This window comes from Malaya genurostris, chromosome 3, assembly GCF_030247185.1.
Source record: "Malaya genurostris strain Urasoe2022 chromosome 3, Malgen_1.1, whole genome shotgun sequence".
Lineage (NCBI taxonomy): Eukaryota > Metazoa > Arthropoda > Insecta > Diptera > Culicidae > Malaya > Malaya genurostris.
In genome coordinates this window covers 242,527,333-242,547,607 of record NC_080572.1, presented here as the reverse complement: position 1 = coordinate 242,547,607, position 20,275 = coordinate 242,527,333, and the positions used below count along the sequence as shown (strand labels likewise).

Here is a 20,275-nt window from a genome sequence, read left to right as displayed (position 1 = left end):
TTGAGTACTCATTTCCTTGTAATTCCTTGTAATTCCTTGTAAAAACTTCATCAAAATCAATAAAAGCTTTTCTTTGCAAATCAATTTTAAATTTTTGAAATTATTGTTATTTTTTCGTATTCTACCGGGAAGTTTTTTGAATTGTGTTTCATCACATCCACAGTAGATCAATTGGTAGAACAAATTCCTCGGATTGGAAAAGATTATTAATTAATTAATTTAATTGATTAAATTCGTTTTTCGATATTTTCCTTCTTTCAAATCCTCCACTTAGGAACAATAGAGCGAATTGTCAGTTTGGTAACCAAGACTAGATTGAATCTTTATTCGACAGGATATGAGAAAGCAATCGCAGGAACATTTTCGGCGACAATGGTTTATAGGCCAGAATAAAGCTTGTCTTGTCTTGCAATTGTTAATCTGGCTTGTTCAAAGTTGTAAATGAAAACAGTGATATCACAATTTAAAATACCTTCAAATAGCTAAATTCCTTCGGAATTCTGAATAAGCGTGGTGTACGATATTTAGTCTGTCATAGGTAAACTTCCGGCACCTTATATTATATATTTTGGACGAAGCTCAACAGAAAGCTGATTTTATTGAAATTAAAGTACAAATTTGTTATGTAGCATGTGAACTTAACAAGCATTGTGCCAACTGTTTGGTTTAGATTTTTGATTCTCGGCTATGAAAATGAGATCGAATCAAGGGTATGAATTTTCGCGAAGAACAAGCAAAACTCTTCTGGGTCGCTACCCAGAAGAGTTTTGCTTGTGCTTCACGAAAATTCATACTACTCGCTCGCAAAGTTGCCGAAATTGGCCAAATTAACTGTTACTAATGTGATAAAAGTTCGTTAGTCGACTGCCCGGTAAGTCTAGAATAGGAAATAATCGAAAGTCGGATGTCGCAAAAACGTCAAGAACTGTTACAGGCGGAACCACAACTTGTCCATCCACGAAATTTCGTCTACAGCCGTGCATCGAACTGAAATTCAAGCAAGACTGTCGAAGTTCGCAAAGAAATAATAAACATTCCACCAAACATGATCGAAGAAGTCAAAAGAATGGCCCAGATGTTCGCATTTGCTAAAAAGAACAATGAGTGAAGTTTTTTTTTGTATTCTGTATGAAATGAACTTCAAATGTAGACAGATTTAAATTTTTTAACAAAACATTTGAACTATTCACAGTCACTCCCCCATTTTTATTTTCTTTCACCCGCATAGAGTTTTGGCTACCTGGGCAGCCATGGCCACCAGACGGCTACCAGAATTGATTCAGTGACGGTTGTCAAATTTAATTGGACAAAACACAGTCGCCTGTATCTAAGTTAGCCGAGCGTTTTCATCTTCTCACCTTCGCTGAAAATGTCAAAGATTTCAATGTGGAAAAATCCTGGTGGATACGGTTGTATCGTTTTGGTTGTATATCTGGCAGCGGTGAGGCAGTCGGTCACCAGAATGTCTGCCAGCCATATTTTCCAGCTGGCAGCGTTTAGTCAGCCATCTGGCAGCCATGCGTATGCGGGCAGGGCCGGCTCAAGGTTAATTTTTGGCAAATTTTGTTGTCAATTTATCGTACCGCAATGAGTCATAAATCATTGAAAAATGATCCGTTATGGTTTGAATTCTTAACGTCTACCTTCCACGCGTTAGAAATTCAGTTTACAAAAATCGCACATTCCACTTTCCGAACTCAAGAAAAAGATAAAGAACGTTTTCCAAATTGCTGAATTTCGGCGCCCCCTTGATCTTGGTGCCTAGGCGACCGCCTACTTTTTCTATGCCTTTATCCGAACCTGTTTTCTGTCTTGTAAATCACACAAGAACTGAACGATTCACTATTCATATCCTGTTTGCAACTAATAGATTGAAATTGTTCTTAATTGATTTGATAACTTTAATTTGATTAATTTGAATAATGGTCCATATGAGACCACATTGAGAATCACTGACCTAGACCGTCTTTTGAGCAGGGCCAGATTTCATTTACCAAGTGTTTTTGCCTTTCTCATATAGAAAGGTTATGCAATCACTTGAAAAACCGACTAGTGAAAATTGGCCCGGAGGGCCAAGTGTCATATACCATTCGACTCAGTTCATCGAGCTGAGCAATGTCTGTGTGTGTGTGTATGTATGTGTGTGTATGTGTCAAATAATCTCACTAGGTTTTCTCGGAGATGGCTGAACCGATTTTGACAAACTTAGTTTCAAATGAAAGGTCCTGTGGTCCCATACGGAATTCCTGAATTTCATCCGGATCCGACTTCCGGTTCCGGAGTTATAGGGTAAAGTGTATTCAATATTGTACACCGTCTCTTAAACCGGCGAAACAAAAAACGTAAAAAATTTCCTAAACTGGTCTCAAAACTACACAAATCGATAGTCATTATCAGTAGGCAACTAAATAAACCGATCCGGCTATCCTGGTTCCCGGTATCTGGTTCCGGAAGTACCGGAAATAGTGGTCATATATACCAAAATGGATCTCACTCTCTTTTCTCAGCGATGGTTTGACCGATTTTCACAAACTTAGATTCAAATGAAAGGTCTTCCGGTCCCATACGGAATTCCTGAATTTCATCCGGATCCGACTTCCGGTTCCGGAGTTATAGGGTAAAGTGTATTCAATATTGTACACCGTCACTTAAACCGGCGAAACAAACCGGCTATCCTGGTTCCGGTATCCGGTTCCGGAAGTACAAATAGAATACCACTATATTATATGTACATGAGACAGGCATCATTACACCACTAGGTGGATTAAAACAGGTTTTTTTCAAATGGTTTCACACGCTCATTCAATGTTACTCTCAAGTGAATAATTTGTACTCACTTTTGCTCATTTAGTTCAAATGTCAAAAAGTTAGTAATATTGATTTAGAAGAATGAGTAACATCGACTCAGTTTCTAAATTGACAAGTTTTACTCACAGAGCTTTGAAAACGTTGTGTGAAAATTTACGTTCACTGAACTTTTCCCTTTGTCGGAGGCGGAACGGAGGAAAGCAGACGGATCCTTTCCAATGACCGATGAACAGGTAGCGGCTTCCTTCATTCGTTGGATAGAAGTAAGTCAGTATTTGTTTAAAGCAAATAATTCCTTTTTCGAATCCCTTATTCAATTCGAATGATTGAGTAATGTTTACTCACTCGAGCTAATTTTATCATTTGTAGCACTGAGTAAATGTTACTCAAAATTTGACAAATACCATATTTATTCAAAAGTGAGTAAACAAGCTTTACTCACTAAAGAGTAGTTCCACTTTTAACGAAAGTGAGTGAAATTGTACTCACTTTAGAGTAACATTGTGCAGTAGAAAAAAATCCGCCAAATTTTTTTAATGAAAATCCTACACTGAAAGAAAAAACGATTTTAAACAAAATAGCACCATTTTAATATTTGGATGAAATTTGGTTCCAAGATAGGTAATTATGTTTTAAACCAACCGTTCATTTATTGCTAGTTTTTTCTAACATTTTTTTCCTAATGCGAACTGATTTTTTTCCAGCGTCCTTTTTTTGAAAACTAGTATACTAATGGTTGTTTTCAACGTAGGAATCGGATAATGCATGTTTTTTTCGAAAACTTACTTTTAAAAAAAGTTTGACCCTTTTCAAAAGACAGCATAATACTGTGTTCAAACCTGCAGAAAATAACATATTTTAACGATAGTGATATGAAGTTAATACTATGTTCACACTATGAGTAAAAACAAGTTTTAACTCTGATTTCATGTTTTAAGCGAAATAACATGTTTTACTTTTGCGTTATTTCACATTCAGAAATGTCACATTAAAACATGTTTTCCCGAAATAACATGATATAATTGTCAGTAAAGCACAACCCTGCTAGCATTTGCCTTCACTTTTCGACTATTTCAATTGACAAGCTGTTCCACAACAGCCGTTTTCCATCAAAGTAGCTTTGTAATCATAATTAAATAAAACTGGGAACTGGTAAAACCATTTTTGTATTTTTTGTATTAAGAGATGAATTTCTTGGTCATTTGATGCTCAAAAATATTTATTTGTCTTAAATGGCTAAAAAATAGAGTAATAGCACTCAAATTTTAAGTGAAATTTCATTTCACATATACCCAATTTGCGGAAAAATTGCTCCTTTTCAGAGTGTATTGTATTAAAATATTAAGTAATTGACACGCAATACTAGTAAAATAACCCTACTGTTTTTATTTATTATTCCCTTTACAATTTACAATTTCTAGCTTCGAGACATCAAATCAAGTGGCTTGTTGTAGTGTGTCAATCGCAAATGTTAGTAGTGCTCAGGCGCCAATCAGACACTACACAATCACGCGATCTCACAAACAAAAAATAGAACCTGTTGCTACAAATGGTTATTACACCTTGCGAATAGTAACCTAAAAACGAGGTCTTGCGTTAAACTCAAATTTAGAGTAAGAGTTATTCATTATCATTGAATTGGTAACTACTCAATTTTTGACGTTTCCATCTATTATTATTTGACAATGAGTAACTAGTACTCAAACTCTAAGTAACTTTTTCTAAGCGTGCGATTCACGCGTGATCTGTCAAAAACAGAGTTGCCAAAATGGTATCAGCAAAAACATCACTCTTCATTATTTTCACTCAAATGTTCGAAAACTGAACGCCTACTCTGATGTGTGATTAAATGCGAGACAGCTCATGGCTTGAGTAAATTTTACTCAAATCTATACTCAAATTTTGACATATTGTTTCAGTTTATGAACTTGAGTAATCGTAACTCAAATCATGAGTTATGCTCAGAGAGCGTGAAGATATTCAGCTCTTAAATTTTACGAACAAATCACAAACGACAAACTTTTTGGCGAGTAGGATGCCCCCAGTCGAGTCCGCATCGAAAGTAGTGTTTAAAACAAACGTGCTTAATCCATCTAGCAGTGAGATGATACCTTTTTTCATCAATCCGCATGTGTTTTTTGTATCAATATTCTTCGGTGTTTCAGTTTTCATGACATTATTCTAATGTCCGTCGTTTTAAGTTGCAATTTGAGATTTTAATCACTCATTACTCTGTAATGTCGAAACTGCAAATCGGATCGAATTTGAATCTGAAAGTGTAACAGTCGATTAAACATTCCATGATATGTCGAAGTAATTTCCACTTTAGAGTTTAGGGTAATTTAAGGTACTTCCAGAGCCGGTATTCAGGAACCAGCATAACCCAAACCGATTCGTATGGCCATATGACGAATAAATTCCAATATTTTTGAGTCCAGCTTTAAAGCTATTCGGGATTGTCATCTTCAATATCGCTTTGAATTTTCAAAATTCATCATCCTGCCATTTCAGAATCGGAAGTCAGAATTGGATAAAATTGGATTTATTTTAATTTGAACTTTTGTTTCTGAAATTCGATTTTGACATAAAACTTCATATAACTTAAAAAGTAAACATCCGATCTAAAAACCATTCAATAGCGTTCAGGGTGACGGGGAGACCTTTCATTTGCGACTAGTTTGATCAAAATCGGTCCAGCCATCTCTAACATCTCGACCTCTTAGTTGACAACACACACACACACACACACACACACACACACATCAGAGTAGGCGTTGAGTTTTCGAACAATTGAGTGAAAAGTCGTACATGTTGTCGTACGAGCAAAACTAGCAACACTGCACACCCATACATTTGACATGTTATGTTACACTGAGACAAAATGATCTTCAAAAGCCATTAGATCACTTCCGGTGAAACCCGACGAGTGAACACGTCGTATCGTGTTAGTGCGGTGAAAATTTGAGTATTGTATTTTCACTGTCGGTTAGAAAAGATTGCGATGCAATAAGATAGCGACAAAATGCCGCAAAGATAGCGAAACTGTCATTCGCATCGATTCAACTTCTTCGAGACCACGAGCCAGAAAAAATATTTTTAAAATTGACCGTTACAATGACAAATTTTTATTAGCAGACTAATTGTTAAGTAAACTTCAATCATAATGAATTCATTTCGATAATGGGTATGTGATCTGCCATCGACTAGAAATGGCACGGATTTTTTAAGCGTATGTTATTTATTTGACATAATGATTATTTTGTGCTTAGTATGTTTCCTTTTTATTCATATTTTGTATCAATCGTTGCCTTGATCTTCAAAACCTCGTGCTTTATTCGAAACATTGTCGATTTTAACTATAAAAATAAATTATTGCAAAAAATTGTAAATCGTCCACTCCAAAAAGTTGGTCGTCTTTGACAGATATATATTTGTTGATGCTTTCAATGAACAATGAAATGATACTGGTCGCTAAGGATTATTACCAGTTGAAACTACAATTGACCTCAATTCACCAGTCGATTAATTTTTCTTGTGGCTCTAATGCTAGTAAATTTCAATACAACAGACAGCGAAGAGGTTAAAACAACTGTCCAGTATTCTGGCAGAGATGCCAGGTAAGGAGTGTATCGAAAATAAGCTATTTGTGATGGTTTTTTAAGCTCAGATCACAGCATGCTGTGCGTTTGGCTGTCAGCTTTCGTTTGTTTACTTGTTTGTGCGGTTGAAACTCTGCGTTGTCGCGTATTGAAAAGGAAGTGAAAATTAAGGTTCTGGATACATGGCTAAGTGAGAAGGGTATTAGTATGCGAAAATTGGCGAAGCGGTTTGGAATTCATCATGTCAATGTTAAAACCATCATTAATAAGTTTGGGGAACACAATTCTTTGGATGAGCTACCAGGAAGAGGCAGGAAACCTGGTTCTTCCATCTCGAAACTGGACCAGAAAGTGGTATCTCTAATCAAGAAAAACAAATCAATGCCAATACGTTATTTGGCCAAAAAAGCAGGAACGAGTGTCGGAATGATCCAGCGTATCAAAAGGCGAAAGCACCTCAAACCTTTCAAGAAACAGAAAATCTCGAAATAAAGTGTAGAACAGAAGAAGCGAGCAGTAACAAGGGCCTGTAAATTTTATTCGCTTCTTCTGATGTATGTTTTGATGGACGATGAGACATATGTAAAGGAGGACTCAGCAACCCATCCAGGTCCACAATACTTTACTGTCGTCTTCGGGGAGGATGTGAGCGATGCGGACAGGTCGATTCAAGTGGAGAAATTCGGTCGAAAGGTGTTGGTATGGCAAGCAATATGCTCCTGTGGTTTGAAGTCAACCATTTGTTTACACAACCGGAACTATAAATGCCGAAATCTATCGATTTGAGTGTCTTCAGAAGAGATTGCTGCCATTATATAAGAAGCATCATAGTTCACCTCCACTGTTTTGGTAGGATTCAGCGTCGGCTCAAAACCACTCTCAATTGACTTACGGAAAAGGATATACCATTTCGTTGAGAAAAATATCAATCCACCAAATTGCCCTCAGCTTCGACCCATCGAACATTACTGGGCAATCGTGAAGAGGGTCTTCAAGAAGACTGATAAGGCAGCTGGAAACATGCAGAAGTTCAAAAAATTTGGGCTCAAGCGTCCAAAAAATGCGATGCAACACTTGTCCGGAACTTGATGAAGAGCGTTCGATCAAAAGTTCGAAACTTCGTGAAGGAATAACTTAAATTTCATCCGGTTTTCAGTATGCTCAAGTTTAACCTCTTACAATAAAGGATCGATTTTTAGTTTGAATAAAATATCGTTTTTTATCATAATTTGAAAGAACAATTTGTGGACAGCTTATTTTCGATACTCTCCTTAAAATTTTGTGCGTCCGCGTACTAGAAATGCTCCTATGCGAGCTCAAAATTTAAATTAATGACGAGAAAAACCAAACAAATACCCTACAGTAATAGCAAAAATAATTAAATTGGACGTATGTTTATAAAAACTTGGAAAATCTGCAAAAAGTCTGCTTGATTGCAAACTCTGCTAACAAACGAAATTGCAAATTTACATACCAATCTGCAAACCTGGCATCCATGGTTCTGACGCTCATTATTTCGCTATTCTGCGACGATTCCGTCGCATTCTATGTTCAGCTGAAAACCACTATATTTCGCGAGAAAGAAAGGATTTTTATCCGTACTTCGGTGACTCCACGTTGTCACATAGCGGACTGTGCCATCAATCGGCGTCATCTCAAGTGAGGTGACGCCACCAGAAGTGAAGAAGAAGAAGAAGAAGCCATAAGATCGAATTGTCGGTTTCAGGAATAAGACTAATAAATGTTTTCCATTAGTTTTTCTTATGATAGGAGGAGAAATTTGTCAATATTTTACTTCAGATATTCTTAGAATAGTCGTGTGAAATTTACAAAAATGCTTGAATGCATTTCTTAGCTACGTTTCATGATAATCATGTTGTAATCCTCTTAATGGAGGCAACCCTCTTGAATCGAATCGGTTCATCAACCCACAAAACAAACACTTTTCTAAACTGAAACTGTAAAAAATATCCAAATCAGAGCTGCTCAGTTCGAATCGTTCTCACGTCAGACAGATTCTGTCTCTGATGTAAGCCGCTCTTCAAAAGGGAATTTAATTGGAAATCTAATCTAACCTCGGATAGCACAATTAAAATCTTTACAATAAACCTCAACATCTATTATGATCGATTCTAGTGCCAGACAGTGATCAGTGAAATCAAACAAAATTTTGTTGCCGCCATACAGAGGAAAATATCACACAATAATCTTCCCTCCTTCCTTTTGTTGACCGGCGTTTGGTTTTTCACAACTTTTACTACACCACCGTTAATTAACGTCAACCGATCTGTGTTCGGTGGCAGTGGTGGCGGTGGCGATGGGGGCAGCCCCGAGCCCCATCTCTCACATGATCTTCGGGCGATCCGATGTTGTATGATGTTATGAAAATATTTCGAACATTTTGATTAGCTTATTTCATTTTCCCTTCCGATTCGGTTGCTTTTGCTGGTTACTTTTTTTTCTTCGCCCAATTTCGGGTACGCGTTTGAAAAGCGAAATTTTTGCAACGACCACAAGGATCTTGTTCGGTCTGACGTCCTGACCTTCCTGGGAACTCCTACTGATGCAATTTTTTTTTCTGGTTGTTCTCTTCTTTTTTTCAGATGGTCACATGGTCAACACCAACTGCTCGCAGGGACACTTTCGCAAGGCGCTCTGCTGCAAGATGGGCAAGGAGTACGAGTTCTTTCTCGACAGTGCCAAAAGGTAAGGAAGGATTCACAATTGAAGCTGATATTTATAACGAGATCGTTTGCGATTGCGATTGCGATTCCCCCTCCGGTCTGTGGGAAATTTGGACGAGCTAACGAGGAGAATCTCGCTCCGGTTTTGCTAATTTCTTGCAACAAGATGACAAACGTTGACATAGACAGATCTCGTGTTTTACTGCCCTCCGACCAACGACCGAAGACCACCGATCGGTTCGCTGTTGTTTTTTTTTAGGAACTGGACGAGACGAGAGAGAGAAACGGTCGCCATGTTTGGTGCTCTCAATTAAGACCCAAGCGGAAGCCGTAATCACCTCATATTTTGCCGGGGATCTAGAAATCGTCCGACGGTACCATAAATTCTAATTACCTTCGTGAGTGAGAGACCTTGTCATTAATTGAACTGCCGGTCCCTCGGCGGGCGTCGCGGAAAGGGGCGAAAATAAAAACACCATCCGAACTAATCTGTTTCAATCAGCTCTCGAATCGGGGCGACACCTCAGAACGGAACGCCCCGTCGCAACCCTAGACTTAATTAACCCCCGTCCAGTTCCAGTTCAGTTTTGCTCGCTTGATTCGCGTTGTAACTCTTCTTTGTAAAGCGAGCGAAATTATCATAAAAAATAGACTGCAAAACAATCTTGTGAAAAATGTACCATCGTTTATTCGTATCTTGGCTAGAGCTCAGCTTTCGAGGAGCGTGAATTTGCATAAAACTACCGTCCGGTCCGGTCCGGTCCGGTGGTGGCGGCGGCGCGTAAAGTTACACGACACTGACTCCGACCGCACGCTCCTCCCAAAAAAAAGTCCAGTCCAGTCCAGTCCTGACCCAAGCTACCGGTTGGTTGTTGTTTGTTCAAATACTTTATTATTCCCGAGATTGGATTTAATTAAATCGGTTTCGTATGCCCGGTCGGTGCAACTGCAACTTTTACTACCGAGGTCCGAGCAAACGGCAAAGCAAAAAAAAAAAAACTGTATCGACTCCGACTCCGGCTTCGGGAACGATTTGGAAGAAAAATATTTTCATCTCGATATCTAGACATTTATGGATATTACCGCTGGAGCCGCCGGCTTGCTCCGTGTTCGCAAGTGAGGTCATAAAAACCGTTGCAAGTGATGGCAAAATCATCGTTTGGCTTGGCACTTACTCCAAAGTGCAACTCCGAAGTCTTACGTCTGAAAACTGGCTGGGTGTGTGAAAACGAAGTTTGAGCTGCACTTTCTAATGCGAAAATTTACGGCAGGCCTGAATGCTGCACTGGGCCCGATCAAAACCGCTGCGGCCGAAGGTTTTCCAACCCAAAGTGGATCCATAAAACGTTGCATGCCACTTTATTACCTGCTTGTCCAAGATCGATAAGGTTTTTGTTAAAGTTTATATGTAATGCAAATCTGATTTCATCATTCGCATTAAACTTGCAACTTATAACTTTTTTGTTCAGGAGAAATAATTACAATGTTTCAGTTGCTCTTCTGAAAACATCCAGCGATGACAGATTATTGTCACACGATCAGCGAACTGTAAAAGTAAAAAAAGATTCTAATGATTTGCTCTTTACAAACAAAAAACAAGTGGCTCACTGAAATCATGGATCATTTCGCTGAAAACCATTCGCCAAAAGAGTCAATTCGTCGAAAGAGCCGTTTCGTCGAAAGCCGTTTCATCGAAAGCCATTTCGCTGAAAGCCGTTTCGCCGAAAGAACTGTTTCGTCGAAAGCCATTTCGACGAAAGCCATTTCGCTGAAAACCATTTCGCCGAAAGCCGTTTCGCCGAAAGCCGTTTCGCCGAAAGTCAATTCACTGAAAGTCGGTTTTGTTGAATGTTGTTTTGCCGAAAGCCGTTTCACTGAAAGCCATTTCGCCGATCATCATTTCATCGAAAGATTCATTTCGCATAAAAGATTCATTTCCTCGAATGACATTTCTGAGGAAGGATCAACAGTAACCTTGTGGCTTCGAATCATGTGTAGAAGTCGTTTTTGTAAACATTCCTTTATGTATATTTCGCTGTTCATTGAAGCAGTGGTGATAAAGGTTTCGAAATCTTACCGCAGCTACAAATTGCTTGCCAGACCATAGCTTTCTTACCAAATCTTTCGACTTCAATCGATGTCTCGAACTGGTTCAACACTTACCCTTCTCGCGCCGAATAATATTGTGGTCTTAGCAAGGATTTGTAATCGAGTTTCACGTAGGTTTCGTCGTCCATGATTATGCAGTACAAATTTCCAGCAAGAATCGTATTGCACAGCTTTCGAACCCTCGGCCTGATCGATGCTTCTTGTGTCGGACTACGTTTTGGTTGTTTCTGCTTCTTATAGGTTCGAAGATTCAAACGCTCTTTAGCACGAAGAACATTTGACTTCGAAGTGCCCACTTTTTTACCACATCCCGAACTGAAACCTCCTTCTTTTGCTCGAACGCCTTCAGTATACGTCTACCCAACTGTGGGTTAGCAGGACCTTTCTTTTGACCCGTTTTCGGTTTATCCTCACCGAACTTCCTGATTGCATTTCGCACGGCTTTTTCACTTACTCCTTCCAATTTTGCTATTTTTCTCAGTGACAGTCCGCGTTCTGTGCACCATTTGTACACAATTTTTCGACGTTGTTCTGCTGAAAGTCCACGCATTTCGAAACAAACTAATGAAAACGAATAAACAACTGCACATGTGGTTAGAGAAGAGTGTAAACAACAGGACGCAGCCATAAAAATTGACAGATTCTGAACCATTGCGAAATGGCAGCGGTTTTTGGTTGCGTCCATACTTTGTGGGACAGTCTTTATAACAAAATACAAAGAAAAAAAATATGATTTTTTGGAAATGTTAGCCCCTACGGGGTCCCTAGAGTTCTAGATTGTTTCCTTCGATTTTATAGACAATAAACTTTAAGCGCGTTTTTCTCGAAAGCTGGTTTTGAAAGTCTGTGTCCATCGTTCTTTAAAAACCACTTCAAAAATTATTTTGCGAATTTTGAACACACTGTCTACATATGAAATACCCAATCCCAACGTTTTCCTTTTCGTTTTTTGTTACTTTGAGGAGGTTTTACATTTACAAAATGGCGGATTTTTTCGTGACAATCTGCAGTTTTGACTTTAAACAACCACAAAAAATATAAACGTAGGGGTCTAGAAAAAATCTACTACAACTATGTTACCTAAATATTTTGACTTCTATTTTTCAATTTAGCGCTGATTAGACACCGCAAATCATGATCCTCGAAAATGATTCTTAATCGACTTATTTCTCAATATTTTTCCACGAAAAAATTACAAAATGTTGTTTAAATGATGCTTTGTATAATGCAAAACAATAGAATTTATTTTGTTGAACGTTGTGTTTTTTTTTAAACGATAGACTAATTTTGTCGAAAGCCATTTCGCCAAAAGAGTAATTTCGTCGAAATTCGTTTTGTCGAAAACCATTTCACCGAAAGCTATTTTGTCAAAAACCATTTCACCGAAAGTGTTTTCGCCAAACGTTATTTTGCCGAAAGCCGTTTCGCCTAAAGCCATTTTTCCATTTCATCAAAACCGAAAGTCATTTTTACGAAATCAATTTCGCCGAAAGCCATTTTGATTAAAGTAATTTTGCCGAAAGCTATTTTGCTGAATGTCATTTCGCCAAAAGTCATTTCACCGAAAGAGTCATTCCGTCGAAAAGTTATTGCGTTGAATGTCATTTTACCGAAAGAGTACTTTTGCCGAAAGCCGTTTCACCGGAAGCCGTTTCGTCTAAAGCCATTTCGTCGAAAACCATTTTGTCGAATGCCATTTCACCAAAATCCATTTCACCAAAAGCCATTTCACTAAAAGTCATTTAGCCGAAAGTCATTTCGCTGAATGCCATTTCGCCGAATGCCATTTCGCCGAATGACGTTTCGCTGAGTCGTCGAAAGTCATTTCACCGAAAGAGTCATTTCGTCGAAAAGTTATTACGTTGAATGTCATTTTACCGAAAGAGTAGTTTCGCCGAAAGTCGTTTCGTCTGAAGCCATTTCGTAGAAAACCATTTTGCTGAGAGTCTTTTTGCCGGAAATAATTTTGCCGAAAACCATTTTGCCGAAAGCCATTTCACCAGAAGCCATTTCGCTGAATGCCATTTCACCGAATGCCGTTTCGCCGAAAACTGTTTTACCGAAATCTTTTTCGCCGAAGGCCATTTCGCTGAAAGCCATTTCGCTGAAAGCCATTTCGCTGAAAGCCATTTCGCTGAAAGCCATTTCGCTGAAAGCCATTTCGCTGAAAGCCATTTCGCTGAAAGCCATTTCGCTGAAAGCCATTTCGCTGAAAGCCATTTCGCTGAAAGCCATTTCGCTGAAAGCCATTTCGCTGAAAGCCATTTCGCTGAAAGCCATTTTGCCGAAAACCATTTCGCTGAAAGCCATTTCGCTGAAAGCCATTTCGCTGAAAGCCATTTCGCTGAAGGCCATTTCGCTGAAGGCCATTTCGCTGAAGGCCATTTCGCTGAAGGCCATTTCGCTGAAAGCCATTTCGCTGAAAGCCATTTCACTGGAAGCCATTTCGCTGAAAGCCATTTCGCTGAAAGCCATTTCGCTGAAAGCCATTTCGCTGAAAGCCATTTCGCTGAAAGCCATTTCGCAGAAAGCCATTTCGCTGAAAGCCATTTAGCTGAAAGACATTTCGCAGAAAGCCATTCCGCTGAAAGCCATTTCGCTGAAAGCCATTTCGCTGAAAGCCATTTCACTGAAAGCCATTTCACTGAAAGCCATTTCACTGAAAGCCATTTTGCCGAAAGCCATTTTGCCGAAAGCCATTTTGCCGAAAACCATTTCGCTGAAAGCCATTTCGCTGAAAGCCATTTCGCTGAAAGCCATTTCGCTGAAAGCCATTTCGCAGAAAGCCATTTCGCAGAAAGCCATTTCGCAGAAAGCCATTTCGCTGAAAGCCATTTCGCTGAAAGCCATTTCGCTGAAAGCCATTTCGCTGAAAGCCATTTCACTGAAAGCCATTTTGCCGAAAGCCATTTTGCCGAAAGCCATTTTGCCGAAAACCATTTCGCTGAAAGCCATTTCGCTGAAAGCCATTTCGCTGAAAGCCATTTCGCTGAAAGCCATTTCGCTGAAAGCCATTTCGCTGAAAGCCATTTCGCTGAAAGCCATTTCGCTGAAAGCCATTTCGCTGAAAGCCATTTCGCTGAAAGCCATTTCGCTGAAAGCCATTTCGCTGAAGGCCATTTCGCTGAAGGCCATTTCGCTGAAGGCCATTTCGCTGAAGGCCATTTCGCTGAAAGCCATTTCGCTGAAAGCCATTTCACTGGAAGCCATTTTGCCGAAAGCCATTTTGCCGAAAGCCATTTTGCCGAAAACCATTTCGCTGAAAGCCATTTCGCTGAAAGCCATTTCGCTGAAAGCCATTTCGCTGAAAGCCATTTCGCTGAAAGCCATTTCGCAGAAAGCCATTTCGCTGAAAGCCATTTAGCTGAAAGACATTTCGCAGAAAGCCATTCCGCTGAAAGCCATTTCGCTGAAAGCCATTTCGCTGAAAGCCATTTCACTGAAAGCCATTTCACTGAAAGCCATTTCACTGAAAGCCATTTTGCCGAAAGCCATTTTGCCGAAAGCCATTTTGCCGAAAACCATTTCGCTGAAAGCCATTTCGCTGAAAGCCATTTCGCTGAAAGCCATTTCGCTGAAAGCCATTTCGCAGAAAGCCATTTCGCAGAAAGCCATTTCGCAGAAAGCCATTTCGCTGAAAGCCATTTCGCTGAAAGCCATTTCGCTGAAAGCCATTTCGCTGAAAGCCATTTCACTGAAAGCCATTTTGCCGAAAGCCATTTTGCCGAAAGCCATTTTGCCGAAAACCATTTCGCTGAAAGCCATTTCGCTGAAAGCCATTTCGCTGAAAGCCATTTCGCTGAAAGCCATTTCGCTGAAAGCCATTTCGCTGAAAGCCATTTCGCTGAAAGCCATTTCGCTGAAAGCCATTTCGCTGAAAGCCATTTCGCTGAAAGCCATTTCGCTGAAAGCCATTTCGCTGAAGGCCATTTCGCTGAAGGCCATTTCGCTGAAGGCCATTTCGCTGAAGGCCATTTCGCTGAAAGCCATTTCACCGAAAGAGTAATGTCGCCGAAAGCCAGTTCGTCGAAAGTCGTTTCTCCGAAACTCATTCTGTCGAAAATCATTTTGTTGAAAGCTATTTCGCCGAAAGCCATTTCACTACAAGCCATTTTGCGAATGTCATTTCGCCGAAAGCCATTTTGGCCTTCGACATTTTGCCGACTTTCGGCGTTTCACCGAATGTCATTTCGCCGAATACCATTTCACCGAATGTCATTGCACCGAACGTGTAGATTTAGATGAAATTATGGAGAAAAGTCGCGTTTTTTATCTGTTTTTTTCCACACTGTGCATTGTATGACTTTGTAAGTGGAAGTAGACGTTTTTTGAGTTAGTTGAGTGGTTAGAGAATTCGTTTCTTGAAAATGATTGGTGGTATCATAGATCAAAATTTGTTAAAGAAAAAAAATTTGTGTTTCGAAGCGGACGGAAAGTTATTCAACAAAGCTTGAAAGCTTTTATTGAGCCACTGATCAAGTTTGAAGATCAAATGGCTGTGACTTCTGGTTCTGAATATAAAATGGTATAAGTGACGTAACCGACAAAACGCATTGTTTTTTTATTTCGTCTAGTCAGAGTTTGAAGCAGTTTGAACTGAACTGCTATCTCGCGCCAGCAGCACTGACGAGCCGAAGTAAAAATGCGAAGAAATAAAATCAAAATATGTGCTTCTTGCATAAACCAACAAAACTCCTTAATGTTCAAGCGTTGGTTTTTGCCGATAAATTCTCTCAGAGATGACTGTACCGATTACAACAGACTTAGGATCGTTTGATAGAAACTATTGGGTCATTGATTAGGTCTGAAGATCAAATGGCTGGCGATTCTGATTTCGGATATATAATGGTATAAATGACGTAACTAACTAAATACGCTTGTTCTCTCCTCTCAATTTTCTCGTGATGGCTGAACCGATTTCAACAAAGTTAGTCTTGTTTGCAAACTTGTATTGGTGCATTGAACAGGTTTGAAATTCAAATGGCTGTCACTTACGGTTCCGAGTTATATAACGGAATAAGTGACGTAAACGTCAAAACTCATTAACACTCAATTTCCGTGAATATGGATTAACTGATATCGACAGTTTTCGGCTCGTTCAAAATTAGAAAAAAAACATTGAATTCGAGTGTGTTTTATTTCAATCAAATTGATCAAATATCATTTCACTTGAATCAATTACAAATGTTATTTGATTCAAAGTTAATAAGTTTTTTTTCTACAAACAGGTTTTCATGTGATTCAATGATAGATTTAAAAAAAAATTCATCAAATTGTTATTCAAAACGAGTGTCTGACTGATTATTGTAAATATAATAATTATCGTTATCTAAAAAAATAAATAAATAAATACTTGGACGGCGAACGACCGCAACTTCGTTAAAGCCGATATAAAATAAAAAATACTTGGTATAAATAATAAAACGTTTTCAATTTAATTTACAGTCAATATTTTCAAAATTACATTTGCTTAAATATAAGTTTTCATCCATTTTATGCAGAATAATCGGATAAATATCTAGACTGCCTTTTTTTTTAACTAAAATTGTACTCTAGATAGTTTTTACACTTCGAATGACCTTGACCATGATTATGGAACTCACGAAATTCAATACAAAAGCAAATCAACATTAGTTGCTATCTAAAATAAAACTTTTTTATCCATCTTGTAAATGCTGATGAGGTTTCCATATTTAATGTTGAAATAAATGTTGTTTTTGTAAATCATTCCGTTCAGATGAAACCAAATTGGCTTGTACACGCATAATTAAATCTGAGTAAAAGTAGTGTTAAATATCTCAAAGTCAACTAATAGCAATTTTTGATATATCGGCAATAATTTAGAATCAATATTCTCTGGTTTTTGATTCAAGGTGGGAAAATTTTATTAAACATCCATGAATTTGAAGCGAGGACTGTGGTATTTGGTTCAGTTGGATTCAAAAGTCAACATATTTAATTCGAATATATCAGTTGGATCTGTTATGTTGACATTAGTAGTGCTAAAAGTTAGTTACTAATAAACGGCAATTGTCAAACTTGCACAATAGAAAGATCCTACTGAAAGATAGTGTAAGTGATAAATCTTTTGTTTAGAAAAGTTTTGAATGCTTAACAAAAGGAAGGAAGCAGGGGACACTTTGTACCACTTTCCCCTACTAACGAAGTGACCTCATCGATAAACCGCAACCGCGCAGCTGCTGGAAAACCAGCCGCCAAGCCCAATTTCCTTTCACTGCAGAGCCACCCGCGCGCGCGCGGCCCATTCTTGCCGTAGGCCCGAACCGAACGGATGAATTCTCGGGGCGGAATCTATAAAGAACGCCGATGACGATGACGACGGCGGAGCAGAGCAGAGAGCAGCAAATCCTACATAATCACCGCCCAGAGTCCCACAAAAGGAGCTCTTTTATTGCGGCCCTAACTTCATTAACCAGCATTACAGTTCAATTTTTCATATATTTAGCTTTGTGGTGATGGCGGCAGCGGCAGCGTCAGCGACGGCGGCTGTTCCACACCACGGTTCGCCTCGGCCTACTGTGTTTTTTCTCTCTCTTCTTACTGCACAATACCCACAATAACAGTGCGGCTGGAAGAAGACGAAGAACGGACAGACCGAAAAACGACGACCAGATAAAGAGTTATGATTCAGCTACTTCGGTCCGGTGAAGGTGACTTTTTTTTTCCGCTCGGAAGGTGCGGTGCATTCGTTCTGAGTCACAGAATGACCCTCTAAATTTCTAAAGTCGAATGAATCGATTCATCGTCCGAAATTGGGCGGACGCGAACGATTAATTAAGATAATAACATAGCTAAATAGGCGCACCATTTGGTCCAGGGCTAGGTTTAGTGCGGAGTTCCGTTCGGAGGTACCGAATTAATTTGATTAGCGCCGGATCCTAGCATCCTAGCCGCGCTTTGAGTGGTGAATGGGAACAAAGCACAAACTGCTGGGACCCAGGAGGACAACAACAAAGCCGCCGATTGCTGTGCGCTGAAGATCTTGGTCAGATGCTCATAGCTGTCAGTCGCCCAGAGCCATTGTTGCGGATCAATCGAGTTGATCGGTTCGACTGAATAGACGCCATTGTGCGGGTGTCCAGTTTGATCGGTGGGCCGGTATCCGAAGGGGTTCCGCGTGAATTGGTGAAGTTACTTGACGCTGGCAGCTCTCGGTAATGATGGGTGTACAATTCTAGACAGAAACTCCTGCCAAGAATTGGCAGATGCTGGTACCGGTCCTGAAAATTTGACCTTACCGACCGACCCGCACAAATGGTTGAGTAACGCAAAACCAAAAAAGAAAAAAACTCCGCGAGGTTGAAAGTGATCGTAACTATCGACACAACCCGCTCACCGCCCCCAATTAGGCGCAACAGTTTCGCTGTTTGCTTTCCCGGTCCTATGTGCCGTAAAAGGTCCTACACGGGCCCTGCCCGGCCAGATTTATTTATGTTTAAATTCCGTGAACTTATCAAAAGCATAAAATCTGTTCAGCGTTTCGTCAACGATCGTCGGCCAAGCCCCGGCCAAGCTGTAGTGTGTCATTGCCGTTTTGTTGACGACGTTTGCTTTTTTTTTTGGAAATCACGATCACGATCGCCGATATCGACGATTGTTGTTCGTAATTGTCCTCGGTCCTATATTTTCTTTCTAGTTTTGAACTGCTCCCAAACGACAAGGGAAAGGAGGAGGAATAGGAGCAAAAAAAAAAATTAGCCTTTCATCGGCGTGAATGAAAACGGCTTCTAATTTGAAAGTCGTTATGCTTCAAAATATCATAATTCAAGCAACTACCAATGTCTGGAATTCCTGCCATGGACGGTATTGAACAAAACTTATCGCGCCGTTCATTCAAGTGTTTATTTGAACGAGAAAAGAAAACACATTACTACACTTACAATGGGAAAAGCGAATGAGAGTAAAAAAGTGCATCGAGGAATACAAAAATTGACTCTCATTCCATTAGAAGGTATCTGTCAAATGCTGTCATCTGTCAAGAGGCTTACGCTTTAGCTGCTCCGTATTATTCCAGCCCTGTAAGTGCAGCAGTTTTTGGTATGATAAATTACTTAGTCCCGAAGCAGACATCAAGCTTTCCCCCTTTTGCTGCTGGTTCCGAGGACCGTTCGGTATCTTCCGGTAAGTGATGCCAGATTTCCTTATTTGAGTTTTGTCGTATTCCATTGCGTTGAGCTTTCTGTTCCATGACATTTCTACAATTGCATCTTTTACCACCCAAGCAAATGTGTGCTTCTGTGGCTCAGTCGATTAACAGACGTACTTTGCGATCCAAAGATTCTCGGTTCAAGTCGCGCGGTGTCATGGAATTTTGGACACAATATTAAATGTTCTTCCACGTAAATTTGCGTGAACTGAAACGCTCCATTTATGTGCAATCTAATAAGATGTAAAATCACAGGATTTTTTCGAAGTGTGTATATCTATTTTTTACATAAACTACAAAAAGCTATCGGATGGCGCCGAAAGCTCCCAGAAAATTAAGTGTGTAAACTGACAAAGTATCCGCTTCTTTCTGTTTCGAACTACACATTACAGAGCAAGTGTGCCGAAATAATAATTCATCGTAAAAACAAAACAGTAGGCGTGGCGATTTTACCAATATAAATTCGGATTGTGTGTAAAAATGTTGTTATTCTACCGTATAGTATTGATAAAAAATTTGAAATTTTAGTTTCAGATTCCAATTGGGAAGTTAATTAGATTCTGGAACTAAAATTTAAAAATGAAGTAATTCAGGGATGTTAGAAGCGTCAGAAACTAACTGAAAAAGAGTGTTGTGTAAATGGAGTTTTTTCGTTTCTTCCATTTCGAGCGCGGGGGGTAGGGTCTAACACTTTTGAAAAATCATTTATTATTTTCTGTGTATATTCTTACGATTTTCATTAACATTTCAAGAATATTCTGTGAAATTTTCAAGCCTATCGAAGCTAAACTCAGCAAGTTATGGGCCTTCATCTTTACTTATCTCATACTGCGAAGAGGTAAGAGCTCGGTACACAGGCCCAAAATTTACACTCCGATTGCCTTCAAAACTTGATAAAACATTCTTGA

General features: G+C 39.4%; 1 protein-coding gene across 1 annotated transcript in view; it reads left to right on the top strand.

The window, feature by feature from the left end:
- Window positions 1–20,275, top strand: part of LOC131438878 (fringe glycosyltransferase) — a 391,338-nt gene that overhangs the window by 179,160 nt on the left and 191,903 nt on the right. The window contains exon 4 of the mRNA XM_058609257.1: window positions 9,011–9,113. Coding sequence (XP_058465240.1) covers window positions 9,011–9,113 — 103 coding nt within the window. The remainder of the gene's footprint in view (window positions 1–9,010; window positions 9,114–20,275) is intronic.